The 23,297-nt window shown below is 37.3% G+C and overlaps 2 protein-coding genes across 4 annotated transcripts in view; one reads left to right on the top strand and one right to left on the bottom strand.

The window, feature by feature from the left end:
• Window positions 1-23,297, bottom strand: part of LOC106081116 (leucine-rich repeat-containing protein let-4) — a 93,815-nt gene that overhangs the window by 517 nt on the left and 70,001 nt on the right. Inside the window, exons 2-8 of one of the 3 annotated variants that reach the window (XR_009397479.1) lie at window positions 20,991-21,256; window positions 19,656-20,606; window positions 19,219-19,584; window positions 18,449-19,140; window positions 14,126-14,264; window positions 5,857-5,981; window positions 2,059-2,192 (exon numbers count right to left, since the gene is read on the bottom strand). Coding sequence is in view for 2 of the 3 variants with exons in the window: in XM_059364197.1 (XP_059220180.1) it covers window positions 5,167-5,451; window positions 5,857-5,981; window positions 14,126-14,264; window positions 18,449-19,140; window positions 19,219-19,584; window positions 19,656-20,606; window positions 20,991-21,233 (2,801 nt within the window). In the remaining variant the exon portion in view is untranslated. Of the gene's footprint in view, window positions 1-2,058; window positions 2,193-5,166; window positions 5,452-5,856; window positions 5,982-14,125; window positions 14,265-18,448; window positions 19,141-19,218; window positions 19,585-19,655; window positions 20,607-20,990; window positions 21,257-23,297 lie in introns of all 3 variants that reach the window. The other 2 variants (XM_059364197.1, XM_059364198.1) reach the window with 2 other exon arrangements.
• The window catches only part of LOC106081117 (rab3 GTPase-activating protein catalytic subunit), a 108,381-nt gene that overhangs the window by 32,917 nt on the left and 52,167 nt on the right, over window positions 1-23,297 (top strand). The window lies entirely within an intron of this gene.

Below are 23,297 nucleotides of genomic sequence, written 5' to 3'. Positions count from 1 at the left end.
TATGTACATACCACCACAGAGCGCTGTCGGCAAGTTCTCTCGACAGTTTTTGGTATATGAATTCATTTTGAGCTTATTTAACAAAGCCGACAAGTTCTCTCGACAGTTTTTGGTATATGAATTCATTTCGGCCTTACTTAACAAAGCCCCGGTAGCCGAGTTGGTAGCGTGCTTGTATTTACCGGTGCCGGAGTCGTGGGTTCGATTCCCGCAAGAAGCCTTGGTCTATCGCTACTATGGTATCACAATGGACTTAAAATTGTCTAAGTGAGTCTGTACAGGACTGCAACTCTTACCTAAGCTAACATAAAACTAGTAAAAGCGTGCTAAGTTCGGCCGGGCCGAATCTTATATACCCTCCACCATGGATCGCATTTGTCGAGTTCTTTTCCCGGCATCTCTTCTTAGGCAAAAAAAGGATAAAAGAAAATATATGCTCTGCCATTAGAGCGATATCAAGATATGGTCCGGTTCGGACCACATTTAAATTATATGTTGGAGACCTGTGTAAAATGTCAGCCAATTCGAATAAGAATTGCGTCCTTTGGGGGCTCAAGAAGTTAAATAGAAAGATCGATTTATATGGGAGCTGTAGCAGGTTATATACCAATTCAAACCATAATAAACAAGTATGTTGATGGTGAGGATCCGTCGTACAAAATTTCAAACAAATCGGATAATAATTGCGGCTCTAGAGGCTCAAGAAGTCAAGATCCCAGATCAGTTTATATGGCAGCTATATCAGGTTATAAACCGATTTGAACCTTATTTGGCACAGTTATTGAAAGTTATAATAAAATACGTCATGCAAATTTTAAGCCAAATCGGATAGGAATTGCGCCCTCTAGACGCTCAAGAACTTAAGTCCCCAGATGGGTTTATATAGCAGCTATATCAGGTTATGGATCAATTTGAACCATACTTCGCACAGCTGATGGCTATCATAACAAAACACATCGTGCGAAATTTCATTGCAATCGGATAAGAATTGCGCCCTCTAGAGGCTCAAGAAGTCAAGACCCAAGATCGGTTTATATGGCAGCTATATCCAAAAATGGACCGATTTAAACCATACTTGGCAAAGTTGTTGGCTATCATAATAAAACACGTCATGCTAAATTTCATTCCAATCGGATAAGAATTGCGCCATCTAGAGGCTCAAGAAGTCAAGACCCAAGATCGGTTTGTATGGCAGCTATATCAAGACTTGGACCGATATGGCTCATTTACAATCCCAATCGACCTATACTAATATGAAGTATTTTTGCAAACTTTCAAGCCGAGAGTTTTACTCCTTCGAAAGTTAGCGTGCATTCGACAGACAGACGGACGGACGGACAGATGGACGGACATGGCTAGATCGACATAAAATTTCAGTATACCCCCATCCTATGGTGGAGGGTATAAAAAAATTGATTCCAATTCTGCTAAAAACTGTCAGGAGATCAGTCACATCATATAAAGGCCTACATTTTAATATGGTCTGATGCAAACCATTTTGGAGGCCACCGTAGCGCAGAGGTTAGCATGTCCGCCTATGACGCTGAACGCCTGGGTTCGAATCCTGGCGGGACCAGAAATAATTTTCAACGGTGGTTTTCCCCTCCTAATACTGGCAACATTTGTGAGGTACTATGCCATGTAAAACTTCTCTCCAAAGAGGTGTCGTACTGCGGCACGCCGTTCGGACTCGGCTATAAAAAGGAGGCCCCTTACCATTGAGCTTAAAACTTGAATCGGACTGCATTCATTGATATGTGAGAAGTGTGCCCCTGTTCCTTAGTGGAATGTTCATGGGCAAAATTTGCATTTGCATGCAAACCATTTACATTATAGGGGGAATTTTGGAAAATGGAGCGAAATTTTGTATTCGTGTGGAAAATTGTGTGCTTTTGCGAACAGACGAACACTGCCAGATGGACAAAGTTAACATGCCCTATGAATAGAAGTCTGCCTAGTTTTAACTCGAGTTCTCGAAGGTAACTTTAATTTAATACCCACAAATCTAGCCAGGCGACAATCGATATTGAAGATATTTAACCTTTTTTTACTACTTACACAAGTTTTATCGATTTCTTGATTTATATTTTTTTTTGGTATGAATTAACTCTGCAAAATAATAATACGTCAACTGTTTTAAAGCGCATAACAAAAAACTAGAATTGCTGCCGCTTATGTTTTAATAACCATATCTAGAATAAAAAAGAAGATTGAACTTATTTATCATTGCAAGATATGGAATAGGTTTTAGCTACAACTGAAAGCTGAAAAGCTGGATATAGCTTAAAATGTCACGAATATAAAGAAATCCAAAATGCCTAAAATAAAAATTGAACCATATTGAACCGTAAGAGTAATTATGAAGATGCTATTCCATGAATTGTAATGAACGACACTACTTTGTAATGAAACTTGTCTCAAAGAACAATATACGGCTACTATGAGTTGCTGTTGTTGTAGCAGTGTGTTGTACGCTATGAGTAGTATGAGAATGTTGCTTTTAGCCATCACTTTATGTGTATTATATTGGGTTGTCCAAAAAGTAATTGCGGATTTTTCATATAGTCGGCGTTGACAAATTTTTTCACAGCTTGTGACTCTGTAATTGCATTCTTTCTTCTGTCAGTTATCAGCTGTTACTTTTAGCTTGCTTTAGAAAAAAAGTGTAAAAAAAGTATATTTGATTAAAGTTCATTCTAAGCTTTATTAAAAATGCATTTACTTTCTTTTAAAAAATCCGCAAATACTTTTTAGGCAACCCAATATTTAAATATTGGCTGAATTTATAATTGTAGGGTAGGTGTAGGGTCGGCTCCGCCCGACTTTTGCCTTTCCTTACTGGTTTTTAAGTTAAAACATGTTTTCTTAAATTTTTTAAAAGTCATATGTGTACGTACGAGGGTTGCCTTTTATATTTTGGGAATGAACAACCCTTGTGTTGCAATCTGCCAACTGACAGCTCTATGGTAAAGCTTGACATTTTTGAGGTTATAAATGCTCAAAACTATTTAACATACGAACGCTAATTGTGTTGTTACAGTAACTTGAAAGATTCATCTCGCCCAAAAAATGGAATTAAATCGTGAACATTTTCGTGCGATTATTTTTTAACAACTTTCGACATGGAATAACTCAACAACAGTGCATCGATAAACATAATTAAATTTTTGGCGATGAAGCTCCATCAAGGACCAGTGTTTATCGATGGGATGGTGAATGCATTCCACGAAGAATTTCGTGAAGGTCGTCCAAAATCAGTTGTTTGTCCAAAAAACCCAACTTATATTGCAAGATCGTCATGTGACCTATCGTGAGATTGAGTGAGACAGCCTTAGGCATTAGTGGGACCAGCATACATTCAATATTGCATGAAAATTTGATCGTCAAAAAAAATTTTCGCGTTGTATCCCACACAATTTGTCAATCGCTCAAAAAAACAAGTAAAAAGGCGTTAAGTTTGGCCGGGCCGATCTTTGGATACCCCCACCTCGGGTATATATGTAAACCACTTTTCATCAAAATCCGGTGAAAATTGCATACCTTATGTCCCATAGCAGTTATATCGAAATATGATCCGATTTGGACCAAATACTAATAAGTACAAGTCATTGTTCAATTGTGTATAGCAAAATATTGGTCTTTTTTAGTAGCTTTATCTAAAAATAAACCGATCTGAACCATATACAACATGGATGTCGAAAAGCCAAACATGAGTCAATGTGTCAAATTTCAGTTAAATCCGATTATAAATGCGCCTTTTTTGGGGCCAAGACTTTAAATCGAGATATCGGTTTATATGGCAGGTTTATGCAAATCTTGATCGATCTAGACCAAATTGCAGAAATATGTGGAGGGGATTAACTTAACTCTCTGTCCCAAAACATTAAATCGAAAGATCCGCCTATATGGCAGCATTGTCCAAATCTGGACCGATCTGAGTGAAATTAAAGAAGGATGTCGAAGGGCCTAACACAACTCACTGTCCCAAATTGCGGCGAATTCGGACAATAAATGCGCCTTTTATGGGCTCAAAACCTCAAACCGAGAGATCAGTCTTTATGACAGCTATATCCAAATCGGGACCATATCTGTGCCATAATGCAGAAGTATGTCAAGGGGCTTAACTTAACTCACTGTCCCAAATTTCGGCGACATCGGACAATAAATATATCCAAATCTGGACCGATTTAAGCCAACTTGACGAAGGATGTCGAAGGGCCTAACACAACTCACTGTCCCAAATTTCAGCAAAATCGGATAATAAATGTGGCTTTTATGGGCCTAAGACCCTAAATCGGCGGATCGGTCTATATGGGGGCTATATCAAGATATAGTCCGATATAGCCCATCTTCGAATTTAACCTGCTTATGCAAAAAAATAATCTGTGCAAAGTTTCACAGATACAGATTTCACAGATTTCTCGTTATTTCAGTAACTTTAGCCATTTTTATCTATTGGGTTGCCCAAAAATTGCGGATTTTTTATATAGTCGGCGTTGACAAATTTTTTCACAGCTTGTGACTCTGTAATTGCATTCTTTCTTCTGTCAGTTATCAGCTGTTACTTTTAGCTTGCTTTAGAAAAAAGTGTAAAAAAGTATATTTGATTAAAGTTCATTCTAAGTTTTATTAAAAATGCATTTACCTTCTTTTAAAAAATCCGCAATTACTTTTTGGGCAACCCAAATAAATAAATATAAGCACAATTTTCCCCTCTCTTTTAATTTCATACCATTGTACCTTGCTATAAATCTGCAATGTATTCCATTTCATTGTCATTGGAGCACTTAATGGTAGATGTAGTGCACTGTGTTACCCCAGCTTCATGCAAGAGAGGAAAAAGTTTTCTTTTTTGTACCACAAACCATTTAAACATATACAGAGAAAGAGAAACAGAGAAATGTTAGTAGCAAGTGCGCAGCCGCAACTACTGTAGTAGTTGATTGCTTGACTGGCTGTCTGTCAATGTGTCATCTTAATTGGATTAGTTAGTGAGTTAGTGTATCATAATTTAACACACTTTTTGCTGGCCTAGCTCAGGTGTGTTTGATGTGTTTTTTGTCTATGTATGGGTGTGTCTACGATGCGCTTTGGTTAATGTAGTGTAGCGTTAATGTTGTGGTTGTTGTTATGTTTGTTTTTGGCGGGGGGGGGGGACCTACTTACCGACTTCCAGGTCGATGATTGTGTATGTGCGTGACATTCAATTGATCGCGTGATCTAGAACGCGGCCGTGAACGGCGTGTGCTTGACGCCACACTGGTGGGACCGCCATGTATTGAACCGGCATACGAGGCACGTGACATTCTCTCTGAGGCTGCTGCTAAAGATTGACGCGATTGCCTCAATTCGGGACGGGAATTAACTAAATTCGTTGGAAATGCGGTACCCAAATAGCCGCGATGTGAATTATTCGAAAAGCTATGCTGCGATTGCCCATCGGCAATGGATCTTTTCGATTTTCAATTGTGAAAGGCAGGTAGAGTGTTGTGTATGGTTTTGTTGTAAAATGTTGGTTAACAAAAATGGAATTTTTTTGTCATGTTGTTGTTGATGATGATGATGATGGGTGATTGTATTCGTTGTTTTGTTTTTTGAGTAGAGCGTAATGTTTTGCATAAATTTTTGTTCGGTGATTTATGGGAAAAGGGGTATATGGGATAAAAAGCAAAATATAAAAAATGAACATTTAATAAAATAAAAATAACAAAAACAAAAATAAATAAATGATTGGCTATTTTGCCTTGCATCTCCAACAAAATCAACAACCGTAAGCAACCGTTTCTACTTCTAAAGAAGCATCAACATATCGTTTTGTATGACTTACTCCACGCAAGCAGGCCTATGAAAACTTACCTGGGCTTTGCTAGCTTGCCGGGCATACCCGAAAAATGACTACGCATATCATCCTGATTGTCCATGGGATAGACCCGAGGTCTGGGTATGGAACGTCCACTATAGGCAGAGACTTGATCCCATTCCTGAAAGGAGGAAACAATTTTTTAATTTTTATTAATTTGTTTTAATTTACTTATGATGCTAAACACAGTGGATGCCATTGGCTTTGGAAAAATTTTCAAAATTTAATTTTTTACTTTTTTTTTAATATTTTTTTTTCAAAAGTTAATCTCACCATTTTGTTTTAAAATTTTATTTTTTAGATTTTTTTTAAGAAAAAAAGGCTTAACTAATTTTTAGGAATTTTTTTTCTTCAAAATGGTATTTAATAATTTTATTTAAGGAATTTTTTTCTAAATTATTTTTAAAAAAATAAATTTATTAAAAAAAATTTAATTTTATTTTTTAAAATCTTTACAATATTTTATTTTCAAAAAATATGTTAAGAGAATTCTTGTAAATTTTTTTCAAAATTTTCGTTTTAGGAAAATTTTTATCAAAATTTAAAAAAATTAAAAAATTTTTTTTTCTAAATTTTGTTTTAAGAAAAATTCCTCCAAATTTTTATTTATGTTTTTTTAATTTTTCTGAAACAATAATTTTCTGAAATATAAAATTTTGAATAAAATTATTTAAAAAAATGGAGGAAATATTAAAAAAAATGTAAAAACAATTTTGAAAAAAATTTTTTAAAAATTAAATTTTGAAACAAAAATGTATTAAATTAAAATTAAAAAAATTTGTAAATATTAAACTTCTAATAAAATACTCCTAAACATAAAATTTTAAGAAAGAATGTTTTTAAACATAAATAAAAAAAATTTAAAACTTTTGCAATGAAAATTAAAAAAAAATCTAAAAAACCAATTTAACAAAAATTTTAATAAAATTTTGAAAAAATTTTTCATAGAAATAAAATTTTGAAAAATTTTCTAAAAATAATTTCCTGTAAATAATTTTTAAAACTATAATCTTGAAATTTATTTTCCAAACTAAAATTTGTAACAAAATTTTCTTTAAACTGACATTATGAAAAAAAAAAAAATTCTTCAAAATTAAATTTTGGAGAAATTTTCTTAAAAATAAAATTTTTAAGAAAAAAATTAATTAATATTTTGCAAAAAGAGTTAAATGAAGTATTGAGAAACTTTTTAAAAAATAAAATATAATTTTTTTTAAATAATTTTACAAAAAATTTTTTTGAATATAAATTTAAAAAAAAAAGTGAAAAAAATTTTGAAAATTTTTTTTTTAATTTCAATTACAAAAATAAAAACCTTTGTTAAAATTAAATTTTAAACGAATTTTCTTTAATTTTTAATTTTGAATAAAATACTCTTAAAAGTAGAATATAAAAAAAAATTTTATAAAATTTAAAAACTTTTTTATTTAAAATAAAAAAAAATAAATTTTATAAAATTTTAGTTTTAAAACAATTTTCAAAATTTTATTTTTTAGAATTATTTAAAGGAAATAATTTTTAGAAATTTCGTTTTTTAAGGAACTGGTTTTAAAGTATTTTTTCCAAATTTTATTTTTTTTTAATTTTTTCGAAATTTTATTTTGAAGAAAATATTTTTTAAAATTTTAATTATTAAAAAAATTTTCTTAACTATTTATGTCAATTTTATTTGCTTACATTAATTTTTAAGATATTTTTTTCGACAAACCAAACGAAAAATTTTTTTCAAAATTTTATATTGAAAAAAATATTTTTCAAAATTTTATTTAAAAAAATGGCTTTAAACTTTTATTAATTTTTTTTTGATTTTAGGATTTTTTTTTATTTATTTTTTTAATTTTTTTCTCAATATATTGTTTTTTAAAGAGTTTAATAAAAATTTCCTAAAATATAAAATTTTTTTAAAATTTTATTTTTAAGAAATATTTAAATGAAATTTATTTCAAAATTGCAATAAAAATGATCCTAAGTAAAGTGGATATCTCTTGTCCATTTGTACGAGTATATAAAAAACTCCTCAATTTGTCATTTTCTCTTTGCTAGCTTCGCAAATCTCAACTATTTCGACAGACAAGCAAAGCCATTGGACCAATCAACTAATTGCCTTTAACTATCAACTTAATGATACCTTTTGCCTTGAATTTGACATTGAAAAAATGCCCAGTGTAAACATAAGCATTAAAAGTTAACAAAGATTGCCATTAAAGGAAGAAGGAAGAAGAAACTGGCATGGGTCTTTTATGGGCCGACCGATGCTTTTTACTCCCTAAAGACTTTCAGCTCTGTCTATGTGCAACACCACTTATTGTTTGGCTTCACCAAATTTGAGGCAGGCGTTACTTTGTAATTAACATAGCTTCACGTGGCCTCGAATCGACTCTTTTTTTTTGTGGTTGCCTTTATTAATGAGCGCTAGTGTATCTTATCCCCCATGAAAAATCGAGGCACATGGATCTCCCTATATAGCAGCCAATAGCAAAAATATTCCTTTGAAGCACCTCTATGATCATCAACATTTTTCTGTTCTTTATTCGGTTGGTAGTTGGACGGGAGAGACTGGATGCATTATTATGCTTAACTGGTTCTACTTTGATTTGTTCCCTTGTGTTGGTCGTAGCTATGGGGGGAGTTTTAACAGCAATGCTTCTATTTCCCTTCTTCCAAAGTACAGACAATTCGAGGTTCATAAAACATATGTCTGTATAAACGAGTATGTATGGTTTTTGGGCAGATGTTTTCCGCAATATATTGCCTTGTCGTCCTCTTACTATTTGAGCATAGCGGAGTTCCCGCATGAAAAAGTTTTTTTGGACTACACTGATTTCGGATATGTTGATAATAAATCTATTTTACTACCTTTTCGTGAAAAAATGCCTTGATGATGATAAAAGTAGCCTCAGACAGTGGTATAAAGGAAAGCGAAAATGAGCATCGTACTTTCGTACGAGTATTTACGTTAAATTTAATGTGTATGAAATTTTTGTTTTCAAAATTTGATTTGCTAGGATCAAGAAAGAGGGAGGCTGGAATAAAAAAACTGAAAAGAAGGTAAAGAGATAGGAATGGGAGGGGAAAGAAGGTTTGTCCTCCTTTGTATCCCAAACATTGATTTTACCTTCCTTCCTTCCTTTCTTCATTACAAAGAAAGAAATAAGGAGGAAGGAAGAATAAATGAAGGAAGGAAGGAGGGATGAACGTTTTAGATAGAAAGGGAAAACAAAAACTTCCTTCCCCTCCCTTCTTTCCCCTCCCTTCTTTCCCCTCCCTTCTTTCCCCTCCCTTCCTTCCCCTCCCTTCCTTCCCCTCCCTTCCTTCCCCTCCCTTCCTTCCCCTCCCTTCCTTCCCCTCCCTTCCTTCCCCTCCCTTCCTTCCCCTCCCTTCCTTCCCCTCCCTTCCTTCCCCTCCCTTCTTTTCCCTCACTTCCTTTCCCTCCCTTCTTTCCCCTCCCTTCCTTCCTCTCTCTTCCTTCCCCTCCCTTCCTTCCCCTCCCTTCCTAGTCTCCTTTTCCTCCTTTCAGTTTCTCTCTTCCAGCCTTCCTTTTCCCCGTTCTTTCTCTTTCCTCTCTTACTGCGTCGTTCTTTTCTATTTACTTTTCGTTCTTGCTTTTTTTCATCCGTCTTCTTTCCAACCATCATCCAATTTTCCCTTCCTTCCCCTGTTTTTATTTCCTCTTTCTTTCTTCCCTCCTTCTTTTTTCATTTTTCATTTCATTTCATTTATTTAACACCAAGCACAACAAGATTATATCTTATATTTTACTGTGCTGGTTCACAACAGTGCAGTTTCATCAATTAATTCCATTATAAACTATAACTTATAAAAAAATAAATAAATAATTTAATTATAACTTATACTACTAGACTACATACAATTTCTACTTATAATAATCATGTAGCTCCTTTTTGAATTCGATAGCATTGCTTATGAGTTGTATATATGATGGGAGGGTGTTCCAGAGACGAATACTGTTTACAATAAATTGCCTTTCAGTGATTTGAGATTCAAATCTAGGTTGAATCAGTTTGCGCCCTCGATTTGATCTAGCAAATTGTAGGTGTTTGTAAAGATATTCAGGTTGTTTGTTATAAATAACCTTATGTAGTAATTGCAAGCATTTAACATTTAGTAAATTTTCAACTGAAAGATCAAAAATCTGATAAGCAAATTGTGATATGTGGTCATACCGTGGTCTGTTGTATACATATCGTGCAATATCATTGTAGGCAACTTTGATTTTCCTATTGTCATCAGCACTGCAACTTGCAAATAATTCACAATTATATAGAAGAGTTGGGATTAAGTAAGATTTAGCAAGAAGCATACGAATTTCGAAAGGAGTTGACAGACGAGCTGCCCACATATTCCGCAGCATACCACGAACTTTTCCCACAGCTGCATTTATATGATTCGTCCAAGTTAAGGTAGAGTTGAATGTTAAACCCAAGTTTGTTGCTGCTTGAACACGGTTTACAATCGTGTTCTCAATCTTTACTTCAACTTGGTCAGGGATTGTTACACTTCTTTTGTGTATGATGATCAGCTTAGATTTGGTAGGATTTAAACGTAAGGCATTATTAACAGCCCAACAATATATTAAATTCAAATCATTATTTACATTAGAAATACATGTTTGAAAGTCATTCAGTTTCGTGCAGGTATACAGTTGAACGTCATCAGCATACATTTGTATCTTACATGTTAAAGGTACATCGGGCAGATCATTAATGTACATGGTGAATAACAATGGGCCCAAGATTGAGCCTTGGGGCACACCATTTGGAACATGAAGCGTATTTGACCAGATATCATTACAATATACGGACTGAGATCTTTGAGACAGGTACGATGATATCAGTTGACAGGCAGTTCGGGAAAAATTAAATAGTTTTGAGAGCTTGACTACAAGAATTTGATGGTTTACAGTATCAAATGCTTTACTGTGATCCAATAGAAGGAGAAAAGATACCATCTTGTTGTCCATATTTTGTCTAATATTTTCAACAACGTCTATTAAGACAGATGTGCAACTTCTCTTTTTTCTAAAACCAGATTGCCATTCTGATAATAGATTTTGAGTGCACAGGAATTGTTCGATTTGATTCGCCATTATGCATTCTAGCGCTTTGGATAAGAACGGTAAGATTGCAATGGGGCGGTATTCATTATTCGATTTTCTAGTCGGTATGATTTTAGCGAGCTTCCATTCATGCGGAAAGGTGGACTTGGTCAGAACAGTATTGAAAATATATGTTACATATGGCAGCAATTTTGGCATGATAATTTTGATAAATCTTGGATTTATTCCGTCAGTTCCAGTTGCATCAGATTTTATTGAGAGTATGCTGTTCAAAACGTCAGTTTGGTCTACACAGCAAAAGGAAAATGGATTTTCCACTTGTACAGTGTTCATATTTTCATATATATTTTCATGGGGACATATAGAGCAAACAGATACAAAATGCTCATTCAGTTCATTGATGTTTAGATTGGGCGGAAAGTTGGTGTTGGTTTTCGCTCCTATGCCAATTTTACGAATTTCCTTCCATTTAGATCTGCTGTTAACAGCATTTAGAAATTTTTCCGAAAGAATAGCGTTTTGGCCTCGTTTATGCTTTTCCCAACATTTCGCCTGGCACACTTAAAGCGCTCATGCAGTTGTGTTGTTCTGTATCGTTTCCATCGTTTGTATGCAATATTTCTTTCATCGATTAGTGCACGTAACTGTTCATTAAACCATGGGGGTTGCTGATTTTTTATGGTAATGGTTTTTTCAGGAACACATTGACTATATATTAAGCTAATATAATGCTGCAAAAATGCTGTTTGGTCATCCACAGAATTTAACTGATATATAGAATCCCATTCGACATTATCAGTAAGGCTATTAAGAAGATTATAGTTCAGTTTTTTAAAATCACGGAATGTAATTGTCTCGTCTTGTTGATTTATGTGATAGTCATACACAAGAAATATCAAGTCATGTTTAGAAAAAGCCGGTGCTGCAATTTGGTCATATAAAAGAACCTTTGACTCACAGTTCACAAAGAAAATGTCCAAAAGAGTAGACGAATGATTAGTAAAATGGGTTGGAACAGAGCGGTTAGTAGGTACCAGATCAAGAAGTTCCATAGCATCAGAAAATTGCGTTTCAATTAAAATATTGCTTTTTTTCCTTTCTTTATTTCCTATTTTACCTTATTTCTTGCTCGCCTTCCTTCCCCTCCCTTCTTAGTCTCCTTTTCCTCTTTTCAGTTTCTCTATTCCAGCCTTCCTTTTCCTATACCCCGTTCTTTCTCTTTCCTCCCTTACTGTGTTGTTTTTTTCTATTTACTTTTCGTTCATGCTTTTATCCTTCCGCCTTCTTTCCAACTATCATCCTATTTTCCCTTCCTTCCCCTGTTTTTATTCCTTCATTCTCCTTCTCCTTTCCAGGCTTCTTTCTTCCCTCCTCTTTGGTTTTTTCTTTCTTCTTTATTTCATATTTCTCCTCATTTCTTCCCACCTTTTTCTTTCGTTCCTCTTTACTTCCTTCTTTCCACCAAGCTTTATTCCTCCTATCTAACCCTTCCTCTCTTCCTGCGTCATTCGTTTCATCTTCCCTTCGTTTTTCCTTCCGCCTTCTTTCCAACTCTTCTCCTTTTTGTCTTTCATTCCTCTGTTTTTATTCTTTCCTTTTTCGTTCCAGCTCTCACGCTTTTTTCTTCTTTCTTCCTCCCTTGTTTCTCCTGTTTTCCTCCTTTCCACAAAACTTCGCTCCTCCCTTCCACCCACAACCCTCATTCTTCTTTTTATCGCCCAAAGTTAATTCCTCCTTCCTTCGTCAGTCTTCCTTTATCTTACCTTCCTTCTCCTCGCTTCCTTCTTCTTTACTTCAATAAGCGTACTGTTTTTTTAATCCATCGATCATCTTCTTTTATCCCGTCCTATCTTATGCCCTCTTCCTGCCTCGTTCTTTCCTCTTTCCTTTCGTTTTTGGACCCCGCTTTCAGGCTTTTTTCTCCTTCCCTTTTTGTTTTTCTTCTTTTTTTGTTTCCTATTTCTTCCTCCCTTGTTTCTCCTGTCTCCCTGTTTTCCACAAAACTTCGTTCCTTCTTTCTACCCACAACCATCATTCCTCCTTTATCCCCCAAATTTAATTCTTCCTTTTTCGTCATTCTTCCTTTATCTTACCTTCCTTCCCCTCACTTCCTTCTTCTTTCCTTTATTACAAGTACTGTTCTTTAATCCATCCATTATCTTTTATCCCGTCCCTTCCTGCCTCGTTCTTTCCTCTTTCCTACTTTATTCCTTTTCTTTTTTCCAACCGTCCAATTTTTTCTTTCCTTCCTGTATCCAACTTTCCTCCGTTTTAATTCCTTTCGCCTTACTTTCTTAATTTGGCTTTTCTTACGGCCCTTCCTTCTTCTGACTTTCTTCAATTCTTTAATTTTCTCCCTTTACTTCCTACCTCTCTCTACTTTCTTCCTTAGTTAAGTCTGCGCATAACGTTTCCCCCTCTTTCCCCGATTACCCTCCATTTCATATTTCAACCATATTCACCCAACTTCCTTTCGCCATCCGTGTTCCCCAATTTCTTCTTCCTTTTTGCCTCCTCCTTTCTTTCTTCTTCCATTCCCCTTCTTTCTTCCTGCCTATCTTTCTTGTTTTTTTCTTTTCTATCCTTTTACTTTCTTTCCTCTTTTCTTCCGGCTTCCTTTCTTCCTCAATTTGCCAGTCAACTTTTTCATCTTCTTTCTTCCCTTCATCTTCCCCGATATTTCTTTCATCCTGACTATTTTCACTTTCGTTCCTTCTTCTTTCCACCGTCCTTACCTTTCCTATCCTCCTTCTTTCCCTCTTCCATCCATAACCCCCAATCTCATCTTATTTCACTGCCCTTTCCTCGTTTTTTATTCCCCTTTTTCCAGCTATCACTCACCCTTCATTCAAATACAGCAACCGTACAATCCTCAATTCCCTTCACTTCGTTTAATCATTCTTTTTCATCCTGTGCCTCTTTTTCTGCTACCATCTTTCTTTGGGCTTTACTCCATTCCTACTTTTTTCTTTGTTCTTACTGGGTTTTGTTTATCGTTTATTAATTTTTTATCCTATACATCTGCAATTACTACACATAAGACCACTGTGCCAATATCATTACAATCGTTCTTGTATCAACACTACTCGTAGGTGTTTGTGTGTTCGTTTGTTTTTGTCATGGCCTATGTGTATGCATGTATGCATGTTTGCTTGTATGTACAAATGTTATATTAAAGAAGCACTTACCTTGTGATTATTGAATGCCGAAAGCGTTGCTATTGAGCCAAGTGGTCCTGGTGAACCGGCTGGACCACAACAATTTACGGGCAATCCTCCAATTGGCAGTGGGCTCTTTTGTTGCGATGATTGCATTTTGCGAGAACGTCTATTATTTGGTCATTTGCCATTTGTAGTCAACCACCACAAACACACAAAAGCCAGCCACAGTTTAAGATAGACCAGATGATATATTCCAACGCCATCGCCATTGCCAACGCCAAGTGTCATCGTCAGTAACAAATAAAAATCGTTGGTGGAGAAGAAACCGAAGAGAAAAAAGAAAATAAACAATTCCCTTAGATTAGTTGTTCAATTGTAACATGGAAAGTATCGCGTTTATCATCTCGGCATGATTCTTTTTATGTCTTCACAGCCTCTCTGTCCATCTGTCTGTCTGTCTACTATTTGTCCTTCGGCCTTTCTTAGGTATGTTGTTTGGCCAATTTTCCTAAGACCATACTTTCATTGTTACTGCCAACGCCGCCAATAAATGCAACCTAAATCATGCTAATCTTTGTCCAATAAATTTTCTTGCACAGTTTTGTTTATGGGTTTATGTGTTCTCTTTTTTGGTTTGTTGGGTTCGGTGATGTGATGGTCAGTGATTTAAGTGCTGAAATTATAGCTGAGGTGGCATTTCGGGGTCTAAAGATTGGCGGTTACAGAGAATCAGTGGTGGAAATTTCGCCGAATTTTTAGATTAAAAACAATTTCAAAATTGCAAAAAGGTTAAAATGAAAGGAAGAAAGAAAGGGATAGTTCGCTGGGAGTAAAGTTGAAGGAAGAAGATGAGTTTTGTTTTGGGTTTGCAGAAGAAAGGACGAATGAAGGGAAAGGAAAGAGAAGGGAAAGGAAAGAGAAGGGAAAGGAAAGAGAAGGGAAAGGAAAGAGAAGGGAAAGGGAAAGAAAGTCGGAAGAAAGGAGGATTGTGGGAAGATATCAGGATAAAAGGAGGACGGATGGAGGAAGGAAGGAGGGTGAAAGGAAAGAGAAGGGAAGGCGGAAGTAAGGAAGGAAGGAGGAAGGAAGGAAGGAAGAAGGAAGGAAGGAAGGAAGGAGGAAGGAAGGAAGGAGGAAAGAAGAAGGAAGGAAGGAGGACGGACGGAGGAAGGAAGCAAGGAGAAAGGAAGGAGGGTGAAAGGAAGGAGAAGGGAAGGAGGAAGCAACGAAGGAAAGATGGAAGGAAGAAGGAAGGAAGAAGGAAGGAAGAAGGACGGAAGAAGGAAGGAAGAAGGAAGGAAGAAGGAAGGAAGAAGGAAGGAAGAAGGAAGGAAGAAGGAAGGAAGAAGGAAGGAAGGAAGAAGGAAGGAAGAAGGAAGGAAGAAGGAAGGAAGAAGGAAGGAAGAAGGAAGGAAGAAGGAAGGAAGAAGGAAGGAAGAAGGAAGGAAGAAGGAAGGAAGAAGGAAGGAAGAAGGAAGGAAGAAGGAAGGAAGAAGGAAGGAAGAAGGAAGGAAGAAGGAAGAAGGAAGGAAGAAGGAAGGAAGAAGGAAGGAAGAAGGAAGGAAGAAGGAAGGAAGAAGGAAGGAAGAAGGAAGGAAGGAGGAAGGAAGGAAGAAGGAAAGAGAAAAGAAGGAGCAAGGAAGGAAGGAGGAAGGAAGGAGGAAGGAGGAAGTGAGCAAAAAGGAATTAAGAGCTAGGAGAAAGGAAAGGGGAAGGATTGTGAAAGGGAGGAGAAGAGAAAGGAGAAAGAAAGGAGGACAGAAAAAAAGAAACAAAAAGAGAGGAAAAAGAAAGAATGAAGAAGGAAGAAAAACAAAAAGTGGAAAAAGAATGAACGAAAGAAGGTGCAAGGAAGAAGGAAAAGTAAATGAGAATGAAAGTAACGAGAAAAGAAGAAAGGTAGAAGAAAGAACGAGGAATGTTGGAGGAGAGTAGGAGAAAGGATGGTAGGTGGAAGGATGTTAGGTGGAAGGATGGTAGGTAGTTGGTGGAAAGATGGTAGGTGGAAGGATGGTAGGCGGAAGGTACGGAAGTGCTAGGAATAAAGGAACAAGAAAGGAGGCATGAAGGATAGGAAGGTGGAAGGAGTAGGAAAAGAGTAAGGAAAGAGGAATGAAGGAAAACGGAAAACAGGTGAAAGGGCGAAACTCCCGAGGAAGTATGAGGAGGGAAGGAAGGAGTACGGCAGGCAAGAGAAAGGAGGGAGCACAGAACAAGAATTTGGACGATTTGGAAAAAGGAAATAAGAATGGGAAATTGTAGAGCAAAGGAACGTGGAAAGAAGAAAGGAGCAAGAAGGAGAAAAGAAGAAGTAAGGAAAAAAAAATTAAGGGAGGAGGCAGGAAGGAGGAAGGAATTAATTGAGAACAAAAAGGTAAGGAAAGAGAAGGAAGGGAAAAAGGAAAAAAGAGGAAGAAATGCGGAAGAAAGGTGGATGGAAGCAGGAAGGAAGAAGGCGGAAGGAGGTTGAGGGGAGGACGGAATCTGGAAGGAAGATGGAGTTAGGAAAAAAGAAAATAAAGAGGAAGGAAGTAGAAAATAAGAAGGGTGAAAGCAAGAGGAATGAGGAAGGTAGGATGAAAGAAGCAGGAAGGTAAATAAGAGCAAGGAAAAACGCATACATGAAAAATAAAGAAAAGGTGGAACGATGAAGGAAAACGAAAGGAACAAGAAAGGTAAAAGGAAGGAAGGAATGGGGAAGAAAGAAGTATGGTAGGAAAGAGAAAGAAAGGAGTACACAAGCGGATTTTGGACAAAGGATTGAATGAAAAAAAAAGGAATGGAGGAGGAAATAAGAGAACCAGAAGGAAAGAATAATGGGAAATTGTGGAACAAAGGAAGGCGGACGGAGGGAGGGAAAACGGAAGGAAGGAGCACGAAAGAAAAAGAAAAAAAGTAAGGAAAAAAGGATTAAAGATGGAGGCAGGAAAGAGAAGGAAATAAAGTGGGAACAAAGAGGTAAGGAAGGAGATGAAAGAAAGCAAGAAGAAAGGAAGGTGGACGGAAGGAGAAATAAAGAAGGGGAAGAAAGGAGCAGGAAAGGTGAAAGTAAGAAGGAAGGAAGATGGTGAAGGAAGGGGGAAGAAAGGAGAAAAAAGGGAGGCACGAAGGAGTACGAAAGGAAGAAAGAAAGGAAGAAGGAAGAAGGAAGGGAGAAAGGAAGGAAGGAAGGAGAGAAGAAAAATTAAGGAGTGATACGAAAGAGGAAGTGGATACCGTAGTGCAGAGTTTAGCGTTGGTTTTACCCTTCTAATGTTGGCAATATTTGTGAGGTAATATGCCATGCATAGAAGCCATGTACAATTTTTTTCTTAAAGAAAAACTTAAAAACTTTTTCCCAAAGAGCTGTCGCACTATGAAAAGGATGCCCCTTTTCGTTTAGCTTAAACTTGAATCGGACAACACTCATTGATATATGAGAAGTTTTGCCCTTCCTTAATGGGTTGTTTATGGGCAAAATTGCAATTTGGAAAGAAGAAGGAAAAGAACATTTTTTGAATTGTTCAAATTTTGTTTTATTTTTCCAGAAAATAGGAAATTTTGTCAAAACTTTATCTCTATAGAAAATTTTGGCAATATTTTATTTCTATAGAAAAGGAAGGAAGGAGAGAAGAAAAATTAAGGAGTGATACGAAAGAGGAAGTGGATACCGTAGTGCAGAGTTTACCGTTGGTTTTACCCTCCTAATGTTGGCAATATTTGTGAGGTAATATGCCATGCATAGAAGCCATGTACAATTTTTTTCTTAAAGAGGTGTCTGATGGATGTCCCTTTTCTTTAAGCTTTAACTTGAATCGGACAGCAGGCAGAAAGAAGAATAAAAAGGAGGAAGGAAGGAGTACGAAAGGATGAAAGAAAGGAGGAAAGTAAGGAGGAAGGAAGAAAGGAAGGAAGGAGGTAGGAGGTAGGAAGGAAGGAGAAAAGAGGAAGGAAAGAGGGAGAAGAAAAATTAAGGAGTGATAGGAAAGAGGAAGTAGCCACCATAGTGCAGAGGTTAGCATAGTGCAGAGGTTAGCATGTCCGCCTATGACTCTGAACGTTGTCAAAATTTTATTTCTTTCAAAATTTTTGTCAAAATGTTATTTCTTTCAGAAATTTTTGTCAAAATTTTATTTCTTTACAAAATTTTGTTTCTATAAAAAATATTGTCCAAAATGTGATTTCTATAGAAAATTTTGTCCAAAAAGTGATTTCTATAGAAAATTTGGACAAAAAAATGTTCCATTTCAGAAATATAACAAAAATGTCCCTTTCGCTTGTTTTTGCTACCCTTTTCCTGTTTTCATTACCCAAAATTAAATCGCTGTGTTTTCTTGGCTATCTCATGTTTCTTATTTATTTTTTCCTCACCTGCTTGCTGCTATAAAAACAATCACAGCCACAATGATGGTACCACAAATGGCCGCACTTGCCGCTATCGTTATCTTGTCCATATTGGATGTCTGTGAGGCTACGGTGCGCACCTCGCGGCACTGTTGATAGGGCACAGTTTCAGGCGTTACATGCAACTCCTCCAGGGAGATGACACACACTATAATGCATTCTTGGGCGGGGACATTTTTTATCTTGAACTCACGTTCGCTGGCCTCCAAGGGGGGTCCTTGCTTGAAGGACTTCTCACCAAAGAGACGATAGACGACGCGGAAACCCAGAATGTTGGCCGTGTCCGAGTCCCATTGAATGATGACCGAGCTATCTTGGCGGAAGGCATTTTTCACCTGCACCTCATTGGCATCATCAATGCGAGTGCCTCGTTGTGGTGGGAAGCCCAGCACCAGAGGTGGACGTTGTTGTTTGTGGGGAGTGCCATTAACTGAAGTACCTCCGCTGCCGCTGCTTGAATTTTGACGCCAAGAGGGCGACTGTTTGTTGCTGTTGCTATTCGACTGTGATTGTGTGATGGTGGTGGGGGAGGCTGAACCAATGCCGGATGTTGATTGATGAGTTGGCTGTATAGGTTGTTGTGGGGCAGCAGCATTGCCATTGGGAGTCTCGGCCGAGGATGACTGGGCTGAGGGGGTGGATGTGGTGGTGGCTTTAGTCTGCACAGAGAGTTAAACAATTAAAGGGTTAAAGAATTTAAGTTTACCTCTCGTGTTTTTAATTTTTCATTAACTTACCGTGGGTGTTTTTAAGGAAGTTGTCACAGCTGTGCTGGAGGTTGAAGAGGCTGCTGTTGTGGTGCTGGGACTTAAACTGCTCTCTGGCTCTTTGTTGTTGGTTGTGAAGGGTGTGGCTGCTGTAGGAGTGCTACTACTACTCACTATGGTATCCACAGTGTTTGAGGCACTGGCTTGAGTGTTATTAGGAATAGATTTGGGAGCCAAGGAGGGAGCTAGTGAATCATCTGCTCCAAAGGGTGCATTGCCCAATTCTACTTCGGTTTGGCTGCAGATCAACTCATCCGGTTGTATGGAATAGAAACCACGATCACGGAAACGTTGGGGACTGCCACAGAATTGGGGATTACGTTCACGTGAAGTCACCTGGGTAGAAGAAAAAAATTTAAGCGATTTTCATAGTTGTTCTACTCTCTCTCTCTTTCTCCCGCACTTACCTGCAAATCTCCTTTGCGTATCCACTCGGCCACCCATTTTAATCTACAATCGCAGTGCAGAAAACGTCCACCCAATGAAAGGCCTCTCAGGGTGGTATTCAAATGCAAGAAGGCCTTCTCTGGCACTGTGGCCAAGGGATTGCCATCCAAGGCCAATAGAGTTATGCTAGGATTGCCTCTGAATGCAGATTCTGGCAATGAGGTCAGCAAATTGAAGCCAATATCCAAAACTCTTAATTCCTTTAAGGCATGCACAGCGCCCACAGGGAAATCGGCCAGCAAGTTATTTAACAAACTCAAGGAACTCAGGGTCTTGCGTACACCCACAAATGAGGACTCTCCCAGATTTTGTATGAGATTACGCTCTAGATTTAAGGCTGTTAGAGAGTCCAGGCCATCAAAGGTGCGTATGCCTCCGGGACCAGGCAACTCTTTGATGCCATTCAAAGACAAATCCAAAAAGGCCAAACTTTTTAGCCCCCTTATGCTCTCTGGCACTCGTCGCTGGCGAGTTCCCTTTAGATTTAAATTTTTGAGACTGCTCTCCAGACCCCTAAAGGCCCCCACTGCTAGGGTGACATTATTGTCATTTAACTTTAGTGTGGATAAACGTGACAAACCCTTAAAGGCTTCATCCGCTATCGTAGAAAGGCGATTTTTGGATAAATCCAGGAGATTGAGAATCTTTAAGATTCTCAAGGCCGATGTGGGAACTTCCGCCAGTAGATTGTCCTGAAGATTGAGGTTTTTCAAGACCTCCTCTTGCCCATGGAAGGCACCATCGCTGATTTGGGATATTTTACAACTCGACAATTGCACATTGTGCAAACTGAGATTGGCGAATATGTTGTCGGGCAGATCGCCCACTGTGGAGTTGTTGATGTATAACAAATCGATGGGTTTATTTTTGACGAATTTATTTAAGGCCTCCAGGAGATTGGGGAAGGGAACCTAAAAAGGAAGTGAAAAAAATTTTAAATAAAAGTTTTGTCTGAATTTATATAAAATGTCCGTAAAATTTTAACCCAAATGAAAAATTTTCCAAAAATTTCCAAAAAATCAAAAAATCTTCCAATTTCAAAATTTTAATGTTAAAATTGTTACTAAAACAAAAAAAAAATTATTTTTGCAAATTTTTTCGTCTTAAAGTCCGTGATTAAAAGACAAAACATTTCTTTTAATTCGTATTTTTATAGGAGTTTCTTCTCCATATTTCGAGTGATATTGTCAATCATCCTCCCGCCGAAAAGAAAATTTTTCAAAATTGTTAAAAAATTCCCAAAAATTTATATTTCAGAAAAGTTTTTTTTTTTTGTTTTCACCCTTCACCCTTACCTGATCACATTGAACCGAAAGTTCTCTCCCCAGATTATATGAACATATACAGGATGTCTGCAGATCGGGTAGTTCCCTTTGCCAAGGACATTGTGCTGACACCGTGGCCACAATGCTCGAGAATATTGTCATAAATAACAGCAATAGCATTGTGACAAAGGATCGGGAAGGCATTTGAAGCATATTTGTGGTTATATGCTGGCGGGTGTGTGGGAAATGTTTATGGTGTGGTTCCAGTTTCATCTGAAGAACATGTGGCTGAGAGTCTGAAAAGAAGTAAGGGAAAATGGAATTAGAGAAATAAGGATCCAAGTAATTTAAAAAAAAGTAAAAATATACAAAGTATGGTCAAGCAAACTGGGGGGAACGCCCCACCCAAACGGGCATGTTTGCCAATTGTATCAATATGGGTTTTAAATGAAAGGTCTTTAAAAATAGAGTTCGAATTTGAAACTAATATTAAGATTCAGGTATCTGGGGAGCCCTTTTACCTAAATAAAAGACGCCAAATGGCCATGTAAGCCGACTTACACAAGATGAACACAATTGAACTGTCATTGGCAGTAGATTTCGAATTCGGGACCCTACATCTGTAAGGTCGCTACACCGTTAAAATCCTTCTAGACCAATCGGGGCTACATGGTACTCAAATGAAATGAAAGGAGTGGTGTTCATCCCCAAAAATGGCTCTAAATATCCATGTAGCCCAACCAGGACCATAGCAGCCGTATAACCTTCATACAGCACATGCAAATCGATCGGGACAATATGGGATTCAAATGGAAACTATTGTAAAGAAGATAACAAATCTGAAATTATTTTTTTCGGCCAAGACTCTGAGGGTTCCCCAACCCCTATGAAAGGTCTATGGGTGTAAAATATGGAACTTATATCCGAATATCCCATATGTGATTAGGAAAACCCAAACCCTAAAAAACCCCCAAAGGATAGGGACATGATAGGGGAAAAAAGTGCTCCAAAGAAAGGCTTTTGTGAGTAGAGCACAATTCTCGCAAGCAAACACAGACAGGAACTGTAGGTCTTTCAAAAAGTGTTTTATGGGGCACCCCTATGACATGATTATGAAAGAACGAGTAGATAACAAATACGCTAAACAATATCTATTAAGTGGATCTGAAGAACTACCAGCTTCTGGGCTCCAGCCTCAAAATTCTTTAGGAACAATTTTTTTTATACCCTACCACCATAGGATGGGGGTTTACTAACCTAGTCTTCTGTTTGTACAAACGAATATATTCTTGATCGTATTGACATTCTAAGTCGATTTAGCCATGTCCCACTGTCTGTCCGTCGGTCTGTCGAAAGTACGCTAACTTTCGAAGCTAGGCGCCTGAAATTTTGCGCAAATACTTCCTGATATTGTAGGTCGGTTGCGATTGTAAATGGCCCATATCGGTCCATGTTTCGATATAGCTGCCATATAAGTCGATCTTGGATATTGACTTCTTGAGCCTCTAGAGGGCGCAATTCTTGCCGGTATGGCTGAAATTTTGTATGCGGTGTTTTGTTATATCTTATAACAACTGTACTAAGTATGGTTCAGATCTGTTCATAACCTCATATAGCTGCCATATAAACCGATCTTCGCTCTTGACTTCTTGAGCCTCTAGAGGGCGCAATTCTTATCCGGTTTCGATGAAGTTTTGTAAGCGATTCGTATCCGATTTGTTTTGTATGAGGTGCTTTGTTTTGACTTCAAACAACAATGCCAAGTACAGTCCAAATCGGTCGATAACTTGATATAGCTGCCATATAAACCGATCTTCGTTCTTGACTTCTTGAGCCTCTAGAGGGCGCAATTGTTATTCGGTTTGGATGAAATTTTGTATGCGGTGTTTCGGTATGACTTCCAACAACTATGCTATGTATGGTCCTAATCGGTTCATAACCTGATATACCTGCCATATAAACCGATCACGGATCTGGACTTCGTGAGCCGCTAGAAGGCACAATTCTTATCCGATTTGGCTGAAATTTTATACGAAGTGTTTTGTTATGACTTCCAACAACTGAGCTAAGTAAGGTCTAAATCGGTTGATAGCCTGATGTAGCTATCATATAAACCGATCTTGGATCTTGACTCCTTAAGCCACTATAGGACGCAATTTTTATCCGATGGGCTTTAGACCTTAAATCGGGAGATCGGCCTATATGGGGGCTACATCAAGGTATTATTCGATCTGGATCACATTCGATACGGATGTGGAGAGTCCTAAGACAATTCACTATGACAAATTTCGGTTAATAAATGCGATTTATATGGGGTTTATATCAAGATATCTGATC

The sequence above is a fragment of the Stomoxys calcitrans genome, chromosome 3, assembly GCF_963082655.1.
Source record: "Stomoxys calcitrans chromosome 3, idStoCalc2.1, whole genome shotgun sequence".
Classification (NCBI taxonomy): domain Eukaryota; kingdom Metazoa; phylum Arthropoda; class Insecta; order Diptera; family Muscidae; genus Stomoxys; species Stomoxys calcitrans.
Note: the sequence above shows the minus strand (reverse complement) of the source record. Positions and strands in the feature narration are given on the sequence as shown.